At 39.3% G+C, this 21,271-nt stretch overlaps 3 protein-coding genes across 3 annotated transcripts in view; all 3 read right to left on the bottom strand.

Annotated features, from left to right (window-relative positions):
• Positions 1-16,676, bottom strand: part of spag9b (sperm associated antigen 9b) — a 71,578-nt gene extending 54,902 nt beyond the window's left edge. Inside the window, exon 1 of the mRNA XM_072667849.1 lies at positions 16,673-16,676. The gene's annotated coding sequence lies outside the window, so the exon portion shown is untranslated. The remainder of the gene's footprint in view (positions 1-16,672) is intronic.
• On the bottom strand, positions 547-14,109 carry daglb (diacylglycerol lipase, beta). Its single transcript, XM_072667645.1, has 15 exons — positions 13,545-14,109; positions 11,440-11,591; positions 11,155-11,329; positions 9,383-9,650; positions 9,170-9,292; positions 7,148-7,275; positions 6,928-7,054; positions 6,748-6,831; positions 6,505-6,582; positions 4,557-4,637; positions 4,332-4,459; positions 4,116-4,184; positions 3,839-3,911; positions 2,461-2,711; positions 547-1,384 (listed from the first exon to the last, which is right to left on the bottom strand). Exons 1-15 carry the CDS (start codon positions 13,637-13,639, stop codon positions 1,189-1,191), a joined length of 2,028 nt encoding a protein of 675 aa, XP_072523746.1. The 5' UTR covers positions 13,640-14,109; the 3' UTR covers positions 547-1,188.
• Positions 15,643-20,690, bottom strand: kdelr2b (KDEL endoplasmic reticulum protein retention receptor 2b). The gene is made up of 5 exons (XM_072667851.1): positions 20,417-20,690; positions 18,796-18,896; positions 17,957-18,115; positions 17,316-17,568; positions 15,643-16,394 (listed from the first exon to the last, which is right to left on the bottom strand). The coding sequence occupies exons 1-5, from the start codon at positions 20,505-20,507 to the stop codon at positions 16,360-16,362; spliced, it is 639 nt and encodes a 212-aa protein (XP_072523952.1). The 5' UTR covers positions 20,508-20,690; the 3' UTR covers positions 15,643-16,359.
• Positions 20,691-21,271: the final 581 nt, after the last annotated feature.

Below are 21,271 nucleotides of genomic sequence, written 5' to 3'. Positions count from 1 at the left end.
GAGAATTCAACAAGTTACACACAGCAATTGTGCCACGAAGAGCTGGCAACAGGTTCAGGCTTAAGCCACACTTCACACTCCCACTAGCTGCTGATTAAACAGCATCACTGAAGAGTTCTGGCTCATGAAAAATGCTTGATTAATAATATTATAATATAATAATAACACTTATGTGCCACCTGACACTCTCTAAATGTCTCTCTGAGACATCAAATGTGGAGATGTAGTGCTGACCGTGCTTAAAAAGGTCATTTTGCCATTTTTTTTATTATTTTAATTTTTAATAATTCCATAGTCAAGATGTCAGAGCGCTCTGGTGTGAAATTCAACATAAAAAAAATAAATAATAATGACATAATATTTAATCTGCCATGCACAAGGACCAGTGTACACCTGCTACCTGTGTCTTCACATATGGTTCTTTACAAGCTGCCTGGTTTCTAACACCACCGTTGTTAATATTTCAGACTGGTCAAACCACTGCGAATGAAGAAGTCAGTGGTATTCCCCTTCAATAAGCATTCAAAACCAACCAGACCAGCATGATTCTCATGAACATATTTATTGAGAAATGATCCTGAAATGAGAACGTCATGAAAACCTTTTAATAAGTCAGATGAGCTGATGTAGTGGAGCAACTGGAGCAAGTTGAATCAAACATTTCCATGCAGACAGAATGGTTTTAGTACCATGCATCAAAACTGCGTTCCCCACAGCGGCGCTGGAATCGTACGCTGCTCGCTTCTGCATCCAGGCTTTGTGATTCCAGCACTACAGTCGGCTACGCATAGGCACTAATGACCCTGGTTTTGAGAACGTACGGCACAAACAAACAAGACACCACGGCTACACAATTACTGATGTTTCTTCCCCCTTACATCTTCTGGACTTTCGGAAATAAATAAATTTGATTCTCACAAACAGCACTATATATATATATATATATATAATACCATTGGACGACATACACCACATAGACTTCGACTCGATGAGAGGGAGAACGCAGTGTATCGTACAATATCATTCGAAGCGTACGGCGCTTCCAACACAGCAGATTAAAACCACAAATCAAAAGCAGAAAGAGCCGAAATGCTCTTTGAGGAGTCTTAAACGATGCAGCTCCCTGCAGCCTCCTTGTGCGTTCACTGCCACAGTCAATTCAGGATTCAGGCTGCAGGCAGCCAGAGCTCAGATGACATTCAGGTGACTGTTGCTGAGGGAGGAAGGGCAGAGGGAGAACGGCCGGTCAGTGGTGAGGCTGCGCAGGGCCCGGAGGACCACATCGGGCATATGGTCGGCGATCATCCGTGGACTGATCAGCACGCTGCGGAACGCCATCTCGCTAGACCACTCGGCACGGTACCGCACCTGTGAGAAGCAGTGCCTGGGAAAGACGGAGACATCAGGACATTAGGGGGAACAGAAACACTCAAAGTATATTTTTACATCAACGTTTTTATCTGGAGTTATGTGGGTTTCAGAAAGTCCAGCGGGGCACTTTTAAAATGGGAACATTCCACAGGGGATTACCAAGATGCACTGGTGCATGAATGTAATGAATGTCTGCTAAATATTATGTTCGCAGTGTTTATACTTTTATGACCACTTCAATTAAAAAGGGGGCTTGTAAATACTGATCTGACCACAGCTATTGCTTGGGGCTATACACTTTGCATTAAAATGCGTTTCATATCCAAATAGCATCTAAATTTACTTTCTGTCCGGATTCTGTTTACACTTTTCACTAAAATGAGTGATGAGATAAAACGACTGATGAGATTCGAAGCCTACGTTCCTGTGTACTTCATTTCCGGTAAATAAGTACATCCATCCAGTCATACTGCCAGCTGTGGCTGATTGTCTACCATCTACACATGTGCATACATGGCTTCTCAAACTGTATTCGGGCGCTTGTTCAAAATGCAGTAGAGATGAGTCTCTCACCGTCTCCAAATGTGGCTTGAGTAGAGCTGGGCTATATGACAATTTTTTATTATAGCGTGATAAATGTTCTTATCGTGATACACAATATGCTTTCCTAGCATATTAAGGATACTGAACTGCATGTTTCATTACAAACAGTTATTAGACTGGTTTAACTGGATGAAGTGTAGCAGAGTTTGCATAAAAATCACTGTACTAAATATGGGAGCGTGTTCAGATGGTAGTTTTTAAAAATCTGTGACTACCAATGCATTTTGTCAGCGATCACATCTATTATAATGAATATTGTGTATCATGAAAATGTTTTTAAATATCCTGATGAAATAATTTTTCCTTATCGCCCAGCCCTAGGTTTGAGTTATCAGATCGTACACCTGACTTTTCATGTAGTCAAGTGAAATCCGAACCTTGATTACCATTGATCACCAAAAAACGCATGTTAATGCAAGGTGTAAACAGCCTCAGAGTAACTTCATCTGTGCTGTGACAAGCTGGAAAAGGTTACTGTGCTCTAACCTTCGTGAGGGTCCATCTTCTGTGATGTATATGATGCGGCCTGGCAGGTAGAGTGGCAAATGGGTGGGGTGGGTGGGCGAGTCATCTGAAGACAGGCTCTGGTAAGAGGTGGAGCCCTGCACCAACAAGCTCCCATTGCCAAGCAACGGCTGGTTTAACTCCTCCTCCCGCCGGTTCTCCATTTCTGTGGGGAAGTCATCTGGAGTTCCCCCAAACACTTCGTACCAGCAGCCATGCAAGAGGATCTTGTACTGGCGAACAGAGAGAACGAGAGAACGAGAGAGAGAGAGAGAGAGAGAGAGAATTAGTAGAAAAGGGCAGGACCTACAGTGAATATACTGAGGTTTAACAACTGGTTTTGATGAATTTGTCCTGTCTGTCCACTTAAATGCAGGAAAATCACAACAAATGGAGGGTGTTCCGTCAAATCCCCCCTTTAAATAATACCAGTGCATAAAAACTATACAGCAAAACAATGGACACTTGCTTATCCAATGTTTCTTCCAAAATCTATGCTGATATAACCGTCTCTGCTCTTCAGGCAAAGCCTTCCACTAGATTGTGGAACCTTGCTGTGAGGATTTGACTGCAATTAGCCAAAGAGCTTTAGTGAGGTCTGGTAGGCAACCCTGCATGATCAGCCCTGGATCGCAAACTTCACTCAATCTCATCCAGAGGCATTGGATGGAGCTTCCTCACTCACAGCCCACTGCTGAGGGGCTTTATACGCCCCTAGCTGACACTAGGCATTATGACCTACTCTTCCGTTTCTGCTCTTTCAGCTGTTCCTCAAAGCAGAACAAAAACATTTGGTGATGCTACTTTCAGCCATTACACTCATTACAAAACTGGAATCGAGTTCCAGCACAGACGCAACCAAAAAACCTACTTATTTATTCTGGCTTTAATATAGTGTTTTATACGCATTTTTACTATTCACTATTATTTTTATTTTTTAAATATTACTATTATTTTATATTACTGACACTGTGATCTATTCTACTCCATTTGCTTCTACATTTTATTACAGATCGATTTTATTTTTAAATAATTTATCTTTTATTTATCTTAACTATGTTTTGTAGTTGTTTTAAACCCATTTTAATATCTTATGTTTTGGTTGAAAAGCACTTTGGAGTTTAATTAAATTAATTAATTTTAAAATGTGCAATATAAGTACTGCTCTGCACTCGTCACTTGTGTCAGTAATAGATACACTTTAATGCAAATGAAATTACAGCTAAGAAGGAATGTCCACAAACCACATATAGTGTAATGTCCACATATAGTGTATACTGGGGGAAACCTAGTTAATCTTTTCCACCATAAAAAAAAGCTGCGATGTAAGAAAACCAACCAACCAAATAAAAAAAAGTACCTTGGGTTTGCTGCAATTGGACACCATCTTTAATATTCTCCTCTTCAGGTCTTCCATGTTTGGAATACTTAACCTTCAAAAAAAAAATGGCAGTGAAAGAGAAACTTTGGAAGACTGAATAATTTTAGGGAAGTGAAGCCAAACTAACTCCACAAACATAAGCCCTGAAAAGCAAAGTTATGCCTACAAAATGCTTCTATACCACAATAACACCCCTACAAATACATTGAACTGAGACTGAGCTGTGTGGAGAGCAGTCTATGCATGTAATCCTCACCTGGGGACCAGATCCTTTCCTAGAACCACGGAAATCACAAACTGTTTGGAGTACTCAGAAAGTGCTTTGCTAAAGGAAGACACAATAATAATGCATTTCAGGGGATGTAATATCTTCTAGACTGTCCCACCAGACATGCCACCATGTTACCAATCAACAGTTATAGCTAAATAACTGATCATAAATATGTCTAGGATTCTGAATGTGTAAACATACCTCATGAGGCCCCCTGGTGGCGAGAAGGCATAGCACTGCAATGTGGGGTAAGTACTACGCAGCAGCACCGCCAGTAGGGAGGCTGTGCCTGCACCGAGACTGTGGCCTGTGATGACTAGCCTGTACTCCTGCACAAACATACATTTACATAACATGCAGATTCACACCAAGCTGAGAGTACTCCTATGAAAAGTACAAAAGTACATATAGGCAAATGAGACTTACAGGTGCAATGCTGAAAGCTTGGCTCAATATGCCATCATTGACAAGCTTCTTATAGATATAATTGGCTGCTTGAGATATGCCCTGTGAAACAGAAAGAGATCATACTGTCTGAACAAGTCAACTGCAGAGTCAACAGAACCTGCTTTACCTCTTCAAGGTTCTACCTGAGGTATGTAGGCCTTGAATTCTTCTTATTACATTTTGGCTTCATTCCCATTACCAACTGAAACCTGTGCCGATTTTGTCCCCCTTAAAATTGTGACCCAACTGTGTGAACCTTAATGAGTGTTCAGATCTGAATAGCACATCTTCATTTTACTCTAATAATAAAAAGCTGAGAGCTGTTTGGAGCAAAATATCTTCAGCTGCTACTAATCTCAAATGGCCCCCCAGGCCCTAAGTAGTGCACTACAAAGGTCATGAAAAAGGGGGCTTCAAAACACAAACACTGCATTATATGTCTACTGAAGACCGTGTGAACAGATGCCTACTGCACCTACCTATTGCACTATTTAGGTGTGGAGGCCATAGTTGACTGACTCGACATAGAGAGGCATTTGGGATTCAGCCTTAGATTGATGTTTATAATGCATGTGGTTTATTCATATTACGCTATTGAAAGTGTACATGCAGGCTGTTCCAAAGAGTATGTAGATGAATATAATGTATACACATGTAACTCACTTTTTCACACAAATATGAACCATCAAGACAGAAGAATTCAATCACAGCAAAAAATCTGAATTGAACGATGAGGCTTGTAATGTGAACGTGGCCTAAACTTAGAGATCATATAAGGGTCATTTATTTCAATTTATCATGATTTGAATCAAATTAAACATTACTATTGTGCTTGCAGTCTTGTTTCATAGAAAGAAGCAATTGTTTATCTTTTTGTCACATGATAAAACTGACAAATATTAAAATGGAAAAAGGCAGAAATGCAGGTTTAAATCTGTATTGCAATATACATATGTAATGGATTCTATAGTTTTTATTACATAGACATAACCATGTAATATTAATCAAATATATTAAACCACAATATTATCTTAATATTATATTATTATAGTAATATAACAACAACAACTCTAGGTGTCCAATGCCAAATGTACACTACACAACAAATCTGTCATCTATGACGTGCCATGTGAACATAGCGGAGTGTACACAACACAAGTGTTCACACCACCACACTACTTTTCTCCAGGTCTCACGGAAATAAATGCAAGGAGTGCTAAGCAGGAGTTAGTGCTGAGCAATTAATCAAAACCCATTAACATGATCCTTGCCCAACTTTTTATAAAAAAGAAACAATCCTGTAAAATGCTTGGGTATTCACAGAACTCCGCCCAGTCCAGTCTGCGATGTGAAAGCAACATGGAGGAGAACTCAAACACTGAGCAACTCTAGCTACTTATTAATTGATCATTAATCGTAATCAAGGTAAATACTGAATTTATTGTGATAATAAATTCAGGTGACCCAGCACCCCCTACTGGCGTACAGTGTTTTCTAGCCCTCTCGGCTGTAATATTAACGCACCTTCTCTTCAAAACCTTTTTGTGGTAACTGTTATTGTTTTGGTAGCCAACATCATGCTCCCAGCGGGTTTGGTTCCACACACTCTTTTGCCTTGAGCTGCTCATCACTGCATGCACTACATTACATCTGTCAGCGAATCTTTCACACATATTTGAACATTTTGAAGTGTCTGAAAGCTGAGGGGTTTTCTTGCCAGTCTGTGACAGGAAAATCAGAGCTAAAATCATGTACTTTATATAAAGGTAAAACAAACTGGGACCAGAGGCATGATAAACTGTTTACCTTATTACACTAGATCATAAAAAGGGCTACAATGCATCTCTATGGTACCTGTGTATGTACATTTCTGATGAAAAAAATACTGGAAGGAATGCTGTGACATAAACACAACACTAAACCTCACCTTGTGTGCATAGCAGGCTCCCGACACACCTTCAACAGGCAGGTTCTCACATTCTGCAGAGAGGTCAGTCAGCGCGTCCTGTACACGTTAACACATGCATACGCACACACACATATACAAACATATACACACACAGAAATATTATTACTATTATGCAAAAATATGAATTTTGCACTTTTTGACAGGACAGCAGTCGTGATCTCTCGAACATACGTACAGAACAATTACCCAGCCCTCACTCACCTTTAGCGACAGAGTTCCCCTCACTGCAACCAGCACAGCCTCCCTTTTGTGATCCAGTGCAACAAAGAACGGGATCTCGTAGATCTACAGAGCAACCAACAGAGCTCAAGCCAATCACTCTCCAATCACTACTCCCAAAGTCAAACTGTGGGAATTATGCACAACAACACAATCGCTTACCTGATTATGGAAGCTGATGTGGATAAAGTCTCGGTACTGCAGTCCTGTGACGTGTAAGATGGAGTTGAAGTTACAGCCGAGGTTATCTCCTCCAACCAGGTCGTACTCTGCAGTACGGTTACGACAGCTGGAACAGATCAATGTCCATTGCTACGTGCTAGCCGGTTGTCAGCATTTGCAGATTAAAGTATCAAGAGGATGGTAATATGATTAGACTCACCAGTCTCCACTGAGTTTGCACAGTCCAGTGAACGGGTTGGAGTAAACATACAAGGGCCAACCATAAGCAGCTACAGCAAACTGCATGCAATGTGCAGCTTTCTCAAGCTCTATCTCCAGATCTTCTCTCTGTTCACCGACAGCAGGATTATATACATGAGAGAAGTTCAGTCATAATGCATTTAACTGTTAATTTAGAGAAAAAAGACATTTCAGAATCAGCATTTACACAGATTAAAAACTTCTTACTAACTAACTTTCTAACTTCTTAGCTGTGATGTCAAGATGAATTTAATTTTTTTAAAATTAGTTTTTCTTTTTTTTGCTGTAATTGAAAATATTCTTTTCTGTAGATCATGTTTTACAATTTCACAAACGTGGAAAACAAAGGTATGTTCTCATGACTTTCACAAACCATTAAAAGTGTTTCATTTAAACTCTACTTTAACCTACTATAAAGGTTGTCAAAACCATGTTTTAAAGGCTTTATAGACCTGTTGGTGTTTCCAAAGTGAACCTGTACACCTTTCACAATTCTCAAAACCACCCAAAAAACATTTCTTTACATTTAAATAAAACAAATACATTAAAAATTAGAATCAGTAATAAGCCTGGGTGCTGTAATCAGATATTGATGATGATTGGCAATTAACATGATGGCACTACTTTAGACGTGATAATCGGCATGCTGGGAAAGAAATAAAAAGACTGAGGGCTAATTTGAGTACTTGGACGATTAGAGTACTATGGTCACCTTATTGTCTTGTGTTTAGTAATGTCTAAGCTTAGAGGTATCCTTTGAATTATTGGTCTATTCTAACTAGCTAAGGTTTTTCTTGGGTAAATAGCAAAGCACTTTGTAAGTCGTTCTGGATAAGAGGGTCTGCTAAATGCCGTAAATGTAAATGTAAATTTAAGTTTGAACTGCTCAGTAAATAATCTCAAATACTATGTAATATTCTATTCCCTTTAACTGTTGAAACGGCAAATTATTGCATTATTAAAAAGCATCTATAGCTGAATTCCAGAGCTCCTCCGCTTTAAAGAGATTAGGAATGAAAATCAGCTGTTAAATATTTAAAGTAACTTCTCAGTCTGACGGCAATAACCAGCTAGCATAATGAGTAAGGCATGTAGCCTACTAGTGGTACTTCAAAAAGGATCACTACCAATAGGTCCTCTTTTCCCTCCCCAAATATGCTTTTTGGGATCTAAACAAAATGCACAAAACCATCCTGTACGTTTTATGCACATGTAGCAGCTGTTTCTACAGCTGCTACATTTTCCATTTACAATTCGTAGAGATTTAAAGGTCCCAGCTTCTTGCCCCTTAACTGGTCTATATGTAGTAGCACCTACATGCAGATATTGGACAAACTGCTTCCAGCCGCTTGACCACAGCCTGAACAATGGCTTTTGCTTTAAATGAATAACCAGGGGAACTGAAGAATGTACATTTTTAAGGCTACTGAATTCTTTTATTTATATATTTATATTACTAGTCTTATAATAACATTAAATAAAGAATTTGGTAAAAGTGTTTCTTATTATTATACTTTTAAAACACTTCTGTTGAAATAAAAGTTGTTAATTATTTGGCTATACAGGCTGTTTATTAGCCATGTTAAAAGAGTTCATGCTAATGCATCAATGCTCCAGCCTACGTAAAGCTCCCTCGACCACAACATCTTTAACTCAGTGATTGCCTGTGTGTCCCCAGTGTCAATCTAACTACCAAGATCAACTATAATTTCTTACTACATATTTTGTACAGCACATTTTAAAGTGCTCCCACACATACAATTTGTTGGCATTTTTTTATTGTTCATCTTGTAAAGTGGTGCAGTTTGTTTAATAAAAAATAAAATTTTACCATCTAAACAAATAGTTCCTTTAAAACGCTTCTGCTGAATCAATTCTGTAGTTTAAGCTATAATGCAGTTGAGAACTTCCAAATATGCAGCAAAAATACAATATTCAGATTAATCAGGCCAGCCAACCCAGTACTGAGAAACAGACTTACGATGGGGGACGACGGGCTGTGTGGTATAACATCTTCAGGGTCTTTGCACCGCTCCATTTTGTCCTGCTCCTGATGCAGAAGTGCCAGGCCTGCAGCAATGTCACTGGGCACCAGGTCGGTGTCCTAGACAAAGTAGTGCTGTAAATTAGCTGCACACATAAAAACCAACACTCATGTCTCTGTTAGTCAATCGACTGAACCAAAAAGACTCACAGAGAAGAAGCCGCTGACAAGCTGGGAAATGCTGGAGAAGGCCGCCCGGTGGTTGTCATCCTGAGGCAGGCAGCAACACAGCAGACGCAGTCGACTCTCCCACACGCGTGTGGCTAGCGAGCGTGCAGTATAAAAGAGCTGTGAAGACTCGCTGCTCTCCAGATCCCTCAAACCTAAAGGCTCCCCGATCAGCACTGGCCGCCGCAGGCTGCCCAACGGGTCAAACACAACCAACACACCCACCAACATGGACAGCAAGATGATCCAGCTGGAGAGGGGTATCAAAAAAAATGGCAGGCCTGTAATATCAGTCATCAAGACGTTAAACAGTGATTCACTACATCCTTAAAAGGGTTCTTTAATAAAGGCACTGGTTCTACTAAAGTAGGCTACTTTGCTTGATAAACTGCAATCACCAAAAGACGTTCCACCACTGATAGAAGCCAAAGAACCCTTTTTGCCTTGAAATATGTATCATGTCCAAATTTGCCTGTATGGCTTTGGCCGCATAGATTTTACGGATCAATTTTAGGAGGCCAGAATTACCTTTTTTGCAGATTTCATAATGATGTCAAAATACACAAGCCTTTTAGAGTTTATGACCGTGCCGGAGTGTTAAATGTGATATTTCTTAATGTCTCAATTAATAGCAATTAATAGAATCTGTAGAGCCCTCCCTTTCTATTGAATCACCCGGAGTTACGAGATACTCGTCTCTGCCTCTGGCTCTGGCTGTACCCCTGTACATTTTTTGTGCGTCCGTCTATGGGTTTGTGTGAAACTGTACACTCAGAAACTTGTCTTCATGGGTTCATGTGTCTGTCATTTGCCTCTCATCTGCAATTGGGGGATTTATGCATCAGTCATCTGCCCCACATCTGTAATTGGTTGGTTCATGCATCCATCCATAGGTTTGTGTAAAACGGTCACTCAGAAACTCGTCTTCTGCCTCTCACTGTTCATATATTATTTTATTCACTCATTGCTCTACTTTTGTGAACCCAAGACTCTGCATTTCAAGCACCAACACAAACTGTGCACAAGTAAAGATATGGTTTCAGAGGAAATATTAAGAAGAAGCTGTAGGTCATGTGGGGTCTCATTATAGTGTGAGCGGAGTTAACTTGAAACATGTGGATATTATCTTTAATATTTTAAAGCAAATTTGATATAATAACAGAGACAAAAATCAAGAAAATACCCTTAGACTGGCAAGAAATCCAATTCCTCTAATCTAATTCTAAATTAATTTCCCCAGATACACTTAATCAGCCATGGTACATTTTATTTCTGATGAGTGCTAGGCTAACGTTGCTAACAAACACTGGACCTAGACTGTCACCAATCTCATATCGGTAAATACACACCCAAATTTATCTGCCACAAAAAGTTACATAAACAAGATTTTTTTAATCAATATAGTGAAATGTCATGGTCATACCTTATTCGTTTTGAGACATTTTCCAGATCCAGAAGTCTAGTGTTTGTTAGCAAAGTTAGCCTAGCATCTCCCATGCTAAACAAAAGGAACAAACCTCAGATATCAAAAACGTATCGGCTAATCGACTGCTTCTGGGGTAAGTGATTTTAAATGTTTTTCACTAAACTATTCCTTTAATCAGGAACATCCAGGTAGGGAACTGCTTATCCACAGTTTTGTCACATTCAATAAATTTGGAGGCTTTCTAAGTGCATGGATTCTCCAGTTTATTGAGTATGCTGTCTTACAGCTCCCACTCCACTTTTAAAAGCTGTACAAGTATTTCACCTACCTAGCAATCACAGCACCTATTACAATCCCAACTTCAGCCGGTTCACATCCTCCGCTGTCATCAGATACCCAGACCGCCCCAAGACAGGCCCAAACGAACTCAGGGATGTAAAGAAGGGCGCGAAGGTACACCAGGGCTGGCATAGAGCGCCGTGGACCTGGATTCATTATGGTTCCTTCGATAAAGAGATGAGAGGTGCATTTCAATTTTTAATGAACATGTAAAAGTGTGCATTATGTACATAGCTTGGTCATAGGCGACAGTTCGCCAATGGATAAGGCTTACCCTGAGCACTGATGTAAACAACTGCACATAAGGTTAAGATAATGACTGCAAGCAGGACGAGAAGGACAACAAGGTAGCTGTGAAGAAGAGCCCCACCGGGACAATCAAATCTTCCTTCGCGGGTGGCATACAGAGCCAAAATCCCAATCCACCTGCGAGAAAACAGAGCATATAACCATTACTAGTGTGAACTTGAGACTCCATATCCCAAAGAATACTTACTGGATTGCAGAACTATTCAAAGCTGCGCACAATCCCATGCAGAATTATGTTCCTATGTTTTACACAACATAAAATAAATGAAATCTCAGTCTCTGAATACTAAGGGGATAAAAATAAACAGTATAAAAATATAAAAATAATCAATCAAAAAAAATCTAAACAGCATAACAACATTTTAAACTGTATTATCAAGACACTTCTCACCATCTCATGAGGGACTCTCTTTTTCCATGTCCTTGTTAAAAACACTGTCAATATTTAATACTGGGCATCTCTTCTGTTCATATTGCTTTAAGATTTGTACAAGGAAATTACATTAAACTAAACAGATACGAACAAGATATGAGAATCATAACAGTATCAGCAGATAACTGCTTCATAACCACCTGCAGCAGGGAGAACTAAACTAGAACTATCCTGAATTAGTATTTACACCAGTCAGAAATTATTTAAGGAATACATGGACATTTTACTAATCAGAATTACAGTGTGGTTATCTGGAATTTCAATTTCTACTGGTATTTCTTTTACCAGATTGCAAGTAAAGCACTGGTAACCTCAAAATTACATTAATGATGTGTGGTCCTGACAATATGACTAGTCGGATTGTATTTATAGATCTGCAGATCTGATATTATCACTAGCACACATTTCATAACTGCATTAGAGAAATATTGAATGCATCTTATTGCTGGTGGCATTTTAGAGTAAAACTACTTGCCATACACGGTAAAGCTTATACTGGCTCAGAAAACTATGGCAGACCCCCTGGCTATACATCACAGCCTATCCCCCCACCCCCGGATCACTCTTTGGGGACTATGGGTTTAGGTGATGTTGGACTACATCACTAAAATATCCTCATTTTATTCATCTTACAGAGACCCTAAAGTAACAATTTAGAAAAATAATACTGATCATCTTAAAACATTGCCCTGATTTGATGAAACATTTCCTTCATTTAATAATTTGTTCCCTCCATTTAATAATCCATTCCCTACATTTAATAAAGTATTCCCTCATTTAATAAACCATTCCCCCATTTAACAATCAGTTCCTCCAATATTTAATAAAGCAGTCTCTTTAACAAATCATTCTATCAATTTAATATATTGTTCCTTCAATTTAACAAATTGTTTTATCAATTTAGCAATCCGCTCCCTCAGTTTAATAAATCATTCCCTCAATTTAATGAATTCTTCTCTCGAACATTCCTTTACTTGAATTAATAATTCCCTCAATTTAATACATAATTCCTTCACATTTAATAAATAGTTCCCTCAAATGTAATAAATTAAATGTTTCCATTTAATAAATTGTTTCAAGTTAAAAAATAATTTAATAAATCACTTAATCAAAAATAATCATTCCTTCAATTTAATAAATAATTATCTTAAATATAATAAATAATTCATTCAATTAATAAAATGCTACTTTAATTTAATGAATAATTCCTTAAATTTGATTAACTGCTCAATCAAATATAATAAATCATTCCTTCAATTTAATAAATAATTATCTTAAATATAATAAATAATTCATTCAATTAATAAAATGCTACTTTAATTTAATGAATAATTTCTTAAATTTGATTAACTGCTCAATCAAATATAATAAATCATTCCTTCAATTTAATAAATCGTTCCCTCGAGTTTATGTCTCTAAACATTATTTTCCTCCCTTGATTTTTTACTGAGTCAAACAAAGCTGTGTAAAAGCTCAGGACTCAGGAGAGAAGACATCTGACAGAAGACACAACTAAACCCGGAGGATCGAGAAGAATCTCAGCCTCGGAATCGAAACGGAGCAGAAACGAGGTGTGAGAAGTGAACACTGGTGGGATCGATCTGGGGGGGAAACACGACAAAAGCAGCGCTTCTCACCACAGGACGCGGATGAAGAGCTCGACCCCTCCCGGCAGGACAAGATCGTCGCTGGCTATCCCCCACCGCCGCCCAAACACGACCATGCCCGGCATCGTGACAGCTGACCTCGCCTATGGTCAGAAGACCAAAACACGGGCTGTGAACCCCGCCACCGCCCAGCAGCACACACCAGGAGACGGGAACCGAACCACACAACGTCGAGGTGAGGTTATTCAGAGTGTGACCCTGTCGGTGCTAGCTGACCACCACTCCGTGCGCCGTCGGTGGCATTTCAGTCCGCATTAGAGCACAGAGCCCAAACCACAACGACCCAGCCTCGCCTACAGGAAACAGCAGCGCTCCCAGCAGCGTTACATCACACTTCACACAGCTCCTCAGCCCCGCACCCAAACATCTTTAACACTAAAAGAAAAGACGGCCAGCGGTATAATGTGGTGGACGAGCTGCTGTCTGGTCAACACTGCGGCAGATTCAGCCTGAGCGGCGAGCCTGTGTGTTGTTTTCTGTTTTGGTGTGTAACACCTAAATCCTCCGTCAGATTTCTACACTCACACTTTCTACAGTTCCGGGAAACGTGCGGTAATAAAATCATCATGGCGGTGACTGTGCCATATTAATCATAACATGTGCTGTAGTAATAATTCTGCAGTTCCCATGAAATTTATACACACATACATTTGTTGCTGCTACTGCAAATGTCAGTTTGGTTAACAAGGATTAGTAATATGCTAATAGGCTGTTACTTTTTAAAATTGTAATGATACTGTAAATATTATGTAATTTAATTTTGCTTAATAATTTAACGTGTTTATATACACATACAAAATTATATATATATATATATATATAATTTTGTATGTGTATATATATATATATATATATATATATAATAACCATGAATAGTATTATGTATTTTTTATGACTGCCACCTATTACAGTAGTAAATACTGTATAGTACAGTAAAACAAGTAATAATATTGTAATTATCACTTAATACAATTTGCTTATTTACACATTCACTATATATAAATGGAAGTGTTCGTTGGACAACAAGGTTTAATAACCTTAATGCTGCCCTGCTCAACTCAAGCTCCAGTAATACAGCAAGCCACACATAATGTGAATAATAAATAATATTATGTAAGTTCAGTCCTGTTACACTCCATTGTATTAAAGTGAGCTAATGATAATAAAAATAATTATAATAATTTGTCATTTATACTTAGAATTACAGTACAGTAGAATTAAGTTCTCCTCTTCACATATCCCAGCTTGGAAAATCATGGTGAGAGAGCAGCCATCCACATTATGCCACCCCTGGAGCAGAGAGGTAAAAGGCCTTACTCAAGGGTCCAACAGTGGCAGCATAGTCGACAATTTAGGGTCTTACACATTTACTGCCCTCATCTCATGTAGCATAACTTAAAGGCAGAGAACCTTGGGATGTCTAATATATTTGTATATGTGACAGTTGTATTTCAGAAAACAAACACAGTAAAACAAATCGTGTTTCCCATATTTTTTTTATTTGAGGTGGACATCATGCAAAGCTAAATAAAAATATCTATGAAAAAAGCCCCCCCCCCCACAAAAAAAAAATCTAGAAATTAAAAATATTCTGCTCAACAAATTTGCAACAATGCCCAGCCCTCAGTGATTAGAAATAAAACATAGCAGTAAAGAAAAGCTCAATATACAAATCATGCTTTGCAACTCTGTGGGCAATGCTACTGCTCGTAGTTCTGAGTAAAGTCAGATCTTTAATACAAAGGAGATAAACGTTCATAAAAACCCAGACCCCTCTGTTATTAAGTTAGATGCTACCTCAAGAAATTGTCATCTTTTTTCCAGAATTTTAGAACCACCAGATAAAATTTTAAAAAGCACATTGGCTCATATTACACTATACATATGCTCAATGTGTGTCAATAGGGGGGAAATAATAATAATATCCAAAGCACAAAATAAAGCATTATTTGAATAAATGAAATGCCCAAGTAGTTGAAAAGGTCATTTATAGTAATGAAATTACAAACTGATGCATCCATAATTTAGATGGGCAAACCTGCGAGGAAAGAAGAGAGAAGGGGGGGGGGCTATAGAAAGAAAGAAAGAAAAAACAAACAAACAACAATAAACCAAACGTCAGCTTCCACATTGCTAGACATTTGATTAATTTGAAATGTTTCATCTCAAAAACTTAGGAAACACTGAAAAGGTGCCATTTCATTGTAATGAAACAAAAAGAGCTGAGAGCATGGGGCAAACCACTGTATTGAGATTAACCTTCCTTAATAAAAGGAATGTACAGGGTGACAAAGTCAGAACAACCGTTCCTCAAACAATTCTGCCAACCACCACTCATCTAGAGGTTCAGTAAACAACGTACATGAATTCAGATTGCAAATACTCTTACAAATATAAATCAATATTCGGCATAAGAATAAGTCCCCTTGACCATTACAAACACCGCCAAATTTTAGGCAATTTCAGCTCTTTTTATGATGCCATGAGAACAACTGAAGGGAATACACAGTTCATCTACAAAACACTTTTTTTCCTTGGTATATTATAATAAAAATAGTAAGGCAAAAATGAATAAAACAGAAATCCAATGGGGGGAGCTGTGCGGGTTTGCCATTGTTTGAATAAAAAAAAAAAACGTCCCAGAGCTGTTGACGTGGTCATGGATTAGGAAAAACAGAAGTGGATCCCTTTTGCACTCCGTCTCAGGCATCTTACTCAAACTTGGTGTCAGCGGTGTCCCATGCTCCCACGCGCGGCTGCCAAAGCTCTGGCTTCAAGCTGGCACTTAAGCTGGCAAACTCAGCTTCTTTCCTTTCAGCACTATAAACAGAAACATGGACAATTTTAGGACCCACAGGAAGAGTTTTTTGACCACCTATATTTAGGAGATACGGCTGACTGTTGCCTCTGATGTTCTTATGCTCAGATTTACTGTTTAACCATTATTTATATTGGTGTTATTGTTTTATGGAATGATAACCTAGTCAAAATCATAATATTAAGCAATCATATCAAAACACACAAGAAGTAAAAATGAATGGGATTTTGTAATAATCATTTCATTTAATACAAAATATTATATAAACATTTTCCTTTAACAGTGTGTCATAGGCCACACAAACAGCTGATGATGGAGCAAGCTGTAACGAATATTCAGTATGTTGTGAAGGCGTCTGTTTAATGACTTGTGACGGTCACAGAAATATGTGCTGAGTAGCTCTGGATATTTGCACCATAAGCACTGAAGACAGGAGGGCTGGGTCCAGTTCTTATAAACTGTCAATGGGAGGAACAGAAAGAAGGAGCTCTAGAGGAGATCTAAGGAGCTAAACTAGGAGCTAAACTTGGATCAAACCGATGGGTTAAGGAAGTACAAAGTGGGAGGACTGGGTCCATTTCTTATATATTGTCAATAGGAGAAACATGAAGGTGCTCCAGTGTTTTAGCACATGCTGAAAGCAGTAAATCATGGATTTAAGTAACTAGAACTCACAGATGAAAACAGACTGAACTGCATTTCAATCTGCATTTGGGAAAGGTCAATGGTGAGGTAACTGTCCAATCAATCAGCTCAGTGTCTCTACAATCTCTCCATTTGTGCAATGCAGTTTAGATCAAACTCCATGAGGACAAAACAACCCCTTATGCTTTAGTTTTTAATGAAATAAAAAGTAAAGCTAATGTAAAAACAAGAATAAAATAAAAACAAGTTGATCATAAAGAAGCTCACACTTCACTTACCTTTTGTTACATAGAGATAGAAGAAATCACAATATAGGATTGTCTGGACAACGCCTGCCACAATGGCAATCATATCGAAGAATCCTTCAAAGTAGAAGCGCCAGATCCAGTTCATGAGATAAAGGGCCCGGTAGAGCCCCAGGAAGAACAGATAGTGGGTGGTGATGGTCTCAGCTTCTCCAGTCTTGCTAATCATGAAAAGCTGAGGCAGAATGGCCACGGACTCCAAGTAGATGGAGAAGGTCCACAAGATCTACAGCGACACATGAACAAAAAGGCTTCAATTAAGAAACATTCACCAGGAGGAGGAAGAGGGCTTTCATACACCAGCAAAGGACACATTCACCAAGTTCCCAAAATACTTAATGCTTTAAAGCTAAAACCAATGGACCTGCCAAGATAAGATACATACACTAGTCAAGGTTGTTTATGATTTTAACATTATTTCCCGCCCCCCATATATCCAGAACATTGTAAATACACTATACTGCGAGACATACACTTCAACTAATACTACTTCAGTGCTGTACAGGGAAACAGCAATGTTCAGTATGTGTCTATGGACGTTTCGCACTGAAAGATGAACACACAAAAGCAAAGAAATGAGTACGAAACAGAAAGCGTTGAAATTACGATCTTACCTCCAAAGGAGAAAAGTCGTGGTTGACGAGGAAAGCAAGGCCACCCACAGGAACGACCAAGAACTCTACCCTGAAAGTGTCATGGTTGCCATCATAGGTGGCTTTGAACTTGACGTAGATCAGGTAGACCGTGGCGTATGCACATCCGATGTATATGACCTGTGCCAAATAAAACGTGGAAACTTAAGAAAACATAACATAACAGGGGAGGAACTGCCTAAAGGAAAACTCCACCAGATTTTCTCATTTCGGCTAAATGTAATAGTTAAGATTAACAAACTCATTCAGAGTGGTTTAGTGTGAACTGCTACCTTCTACAGGCGCTTATCCGGTCAAAACTGCTCATACTGTAGCTGACAAAAACCAGACACATGCAGAACTGAATCTGTCTAAACACTGCCTCACACAGTTATACATGAAATGGATACAAACACTTGACGCTGATGCTGGACCTTGTTTTACAATAGTTTGGAGATAAAACTGTGGGCAAGAAGTAGCTACATTCAGTGCACTGCACAGAGAAACAGCCTCCGACAGTTTGCTTACATATAACGTACATGCAAACTCTTGTTTGGATCAGTAAGAAAACACTATATTTGTGTTGTAGACATCACAACACTTGATTCCCATCACCACGGATACAATATATATATATAGGTTTACACTGCAAGGATGAAATTTCATAATTTGCATTATATTTATTATTATTTATTTATTTATTTATTTATCACCCCCCCCCCCCCCCAAACAACTCAATACCGTACTGACACACTGTAAGATAGTATCGCAGTGTGGGAACACTTGATGGAGGAAGAGTTCAGCAGTCCACGCCAGCTCACCTTCATGGTGGTGTTGTACAGAGAGATAAAGGAGGTGAGGAGGTCCAAGTAACGAGTCGTGAAAACCAGGGCAAACAGAATCTGGCTCTTCCCAGATATGCCTAAAAGAGAGGCAACAACAGGTCAGACATTGCTCTGCTAACATTGTGGGACTTCTGAAACACTACACTTTTTAACCTTTATTTAACCAGGAGGTCCCTTGAAATTATAATCTCTCCTTTGAGGAAGACCTGGTTCAAGACAGCACGTCATTTCCAGTTATAGACGTTTGCAGGACCAAAACAATTTCAACATAAACACAGAACATAATACGAAGAGATAATTCCAGTTTAGGATGAATGCTTGCACTCTTCCATCATTCAGATGATTTCTTTAACACAGCTTTAACTCACACTGTTGTGAAGGTTCTTCCATGACCATATGGTGTGAAATAGGATCGCACTGCATCTCTGATTTACAAGACTCAAATACAGTCCTTTTGTTTTGTAATCTCACGTTCATCACCTCCACTGCTACACCAGGAGCACCGCAATGTCAACAGTAACTAAGTCAACAGAATGAGACTAACTTGCTGACACCACCATCCACTCCCTAAAATAAATTGAATCAAGGGACGTATTTAAATGAAGGGGTTGTGTAATGAAGGAGATCTGCAAACAAGACAAGACTCATTGAGAGGTGGGCTACTACTACCTAAAAGCCCAGATCAGCTACTCAGGCCAAAAAAAAGGAAAGTATGATTTCTCATATTTAGTAAGACTCACTAAAGCACTAGTAGAAAGTGTGCTCAGTTATCATGGCAGGTCTTGAGGTTGTGATAAATGGTGTTTTCACATTAATAAACATACAGACATCACTGGGCTGCAGCTGAACTCCAGCAGCCCTCAGTTTTAGTGATGACTGGTGCTCACTGTAGGAACGTCGGGCTACATCCTGCCACGTCAGAGGTCATGCACAACCTCCAGACAGAATGAATGAACCCCTGCCTTAACAGTGGACTACTGAACTACCCTAGAGTCTGACATTAATTAACCTCTCAGATCATGATCTGCAAACTACAAGGACTGCTGGATGCGGGCACTGCATGCTTTTATTTATATTTAGCAGTTGACGTTAACGTTCACCTCGGAGACGCAAAGACCCCACAAAGCTAGCGCGAGCTAATCCCACCCAGATCTGGGGTCTGATCATACAGCCTGATGAGCCTAATAAGTTTAATAGCTTGAAGAAAATCTGACGTGGTAATTGAGAAGTCAGGCTAACGTCTAGCTAACTTTGCTCCAAACCGTCTGCGTGACGTTGAAACGCCACCTAGGCCGAATAACGCCGGCAGTAAAAGTGATAAGAAAACACCATGAGCAAAGTCCTGAGAACCAGTCCGACTGAGCTGGTCAGCGCCGGCTGTCAGTGAAGTTACTCCGTCCGCTCTGTGGAGTCGCGGCCTGGCCGACCCCGCTGAGAGCCTCCGAGCCTCTGAGCCGGCCGAGTTAGTTTAGCTCTCCGGCTAACTGAAATCCCCAGCATGCAGCCAAATCTCCCCCGACCAGAAACCCACCGCCGCAGCCTGTCTGTGCAGAGCTGCTGCTCTTTGCAGGCGAACTCATAAAATCGATCCTCTTACCGGCACAGGACCTGCTTTTCCATATTTTGAGCAGCAGGATGATGATAGCCGCTAAGTGCGAGAGGTCGCCGGTGAGTCTGAAGATGTTCATGTTTCTGCCCGCGCGGTGAGAGACCACGGCCTTCAGACACAGACGGAAAACGAGGAATAGCAGTCAGGTCGGACCGCGCTTCAACAGCACCGAGCGGTTCCACCGAAGTGAGAGAAGGGCAGGCGAGTCCACGGCAGTTTGCCCCACTCCCAGTTGAAAGATGGCGAGGAGAGCGCGACGTGGCCCGGGGACGTGGCCAGCGGGCTGAGCGGCCAATAGAGCCGGGCGAGGGGGGCTGGAGCCGATGAGCACAGCGCTGACACCCCCGGAAAGGGCGGGACAGACCGGGTTTATAGTAAACTTAGAAAAAAGGGCGCAGTTTACCAGTTTACTTATTTAACATTATAATAATACTCGTAATAATAATACTAATAATACTCGTTATTGATTATTATAAATATTAGTTGTTGGAACTACGGTATAGTCTGAAATCATTATTATCATTAGTATGTCACATATTCAAAAATACAAAACACGTTCATATTACTTCACACATTTTTTAATATGTTTTTTTGTATCATAGCTTATATAGCTAAGATTATAATAATATTCTTAATAATAATACTATAAAATAATATGCATACTCGTTATTGATTATAATAATTAGTGTGTGTGTATGTATATATATATAAAAATACTAAATACTAAAATACTAAAATAATTTAGTGCCAAATATTCAAAAATATTGTATTACTTCACACGATATACAATATATATATATATATATATATATATATATATATATATTTATGGATCATAGCTAA

The sequence above is a fragment of the Salminus brasiliensis genome, chromosome 22 (assembly GCF_030463535.1).
Source record: "Salminus brasiliensis chromosome 22, fSalBra1.hap2, whole genome shotgun sequence".
NCBI lineage: Eukaryota > Metazoa > Chordata > Actinopteri > Characiformes > Bryconidae > Salminus > Salminus brasiliensis.
This window is presented reverse-complemented; position numbering and strand designations above follow the sequence as displayed.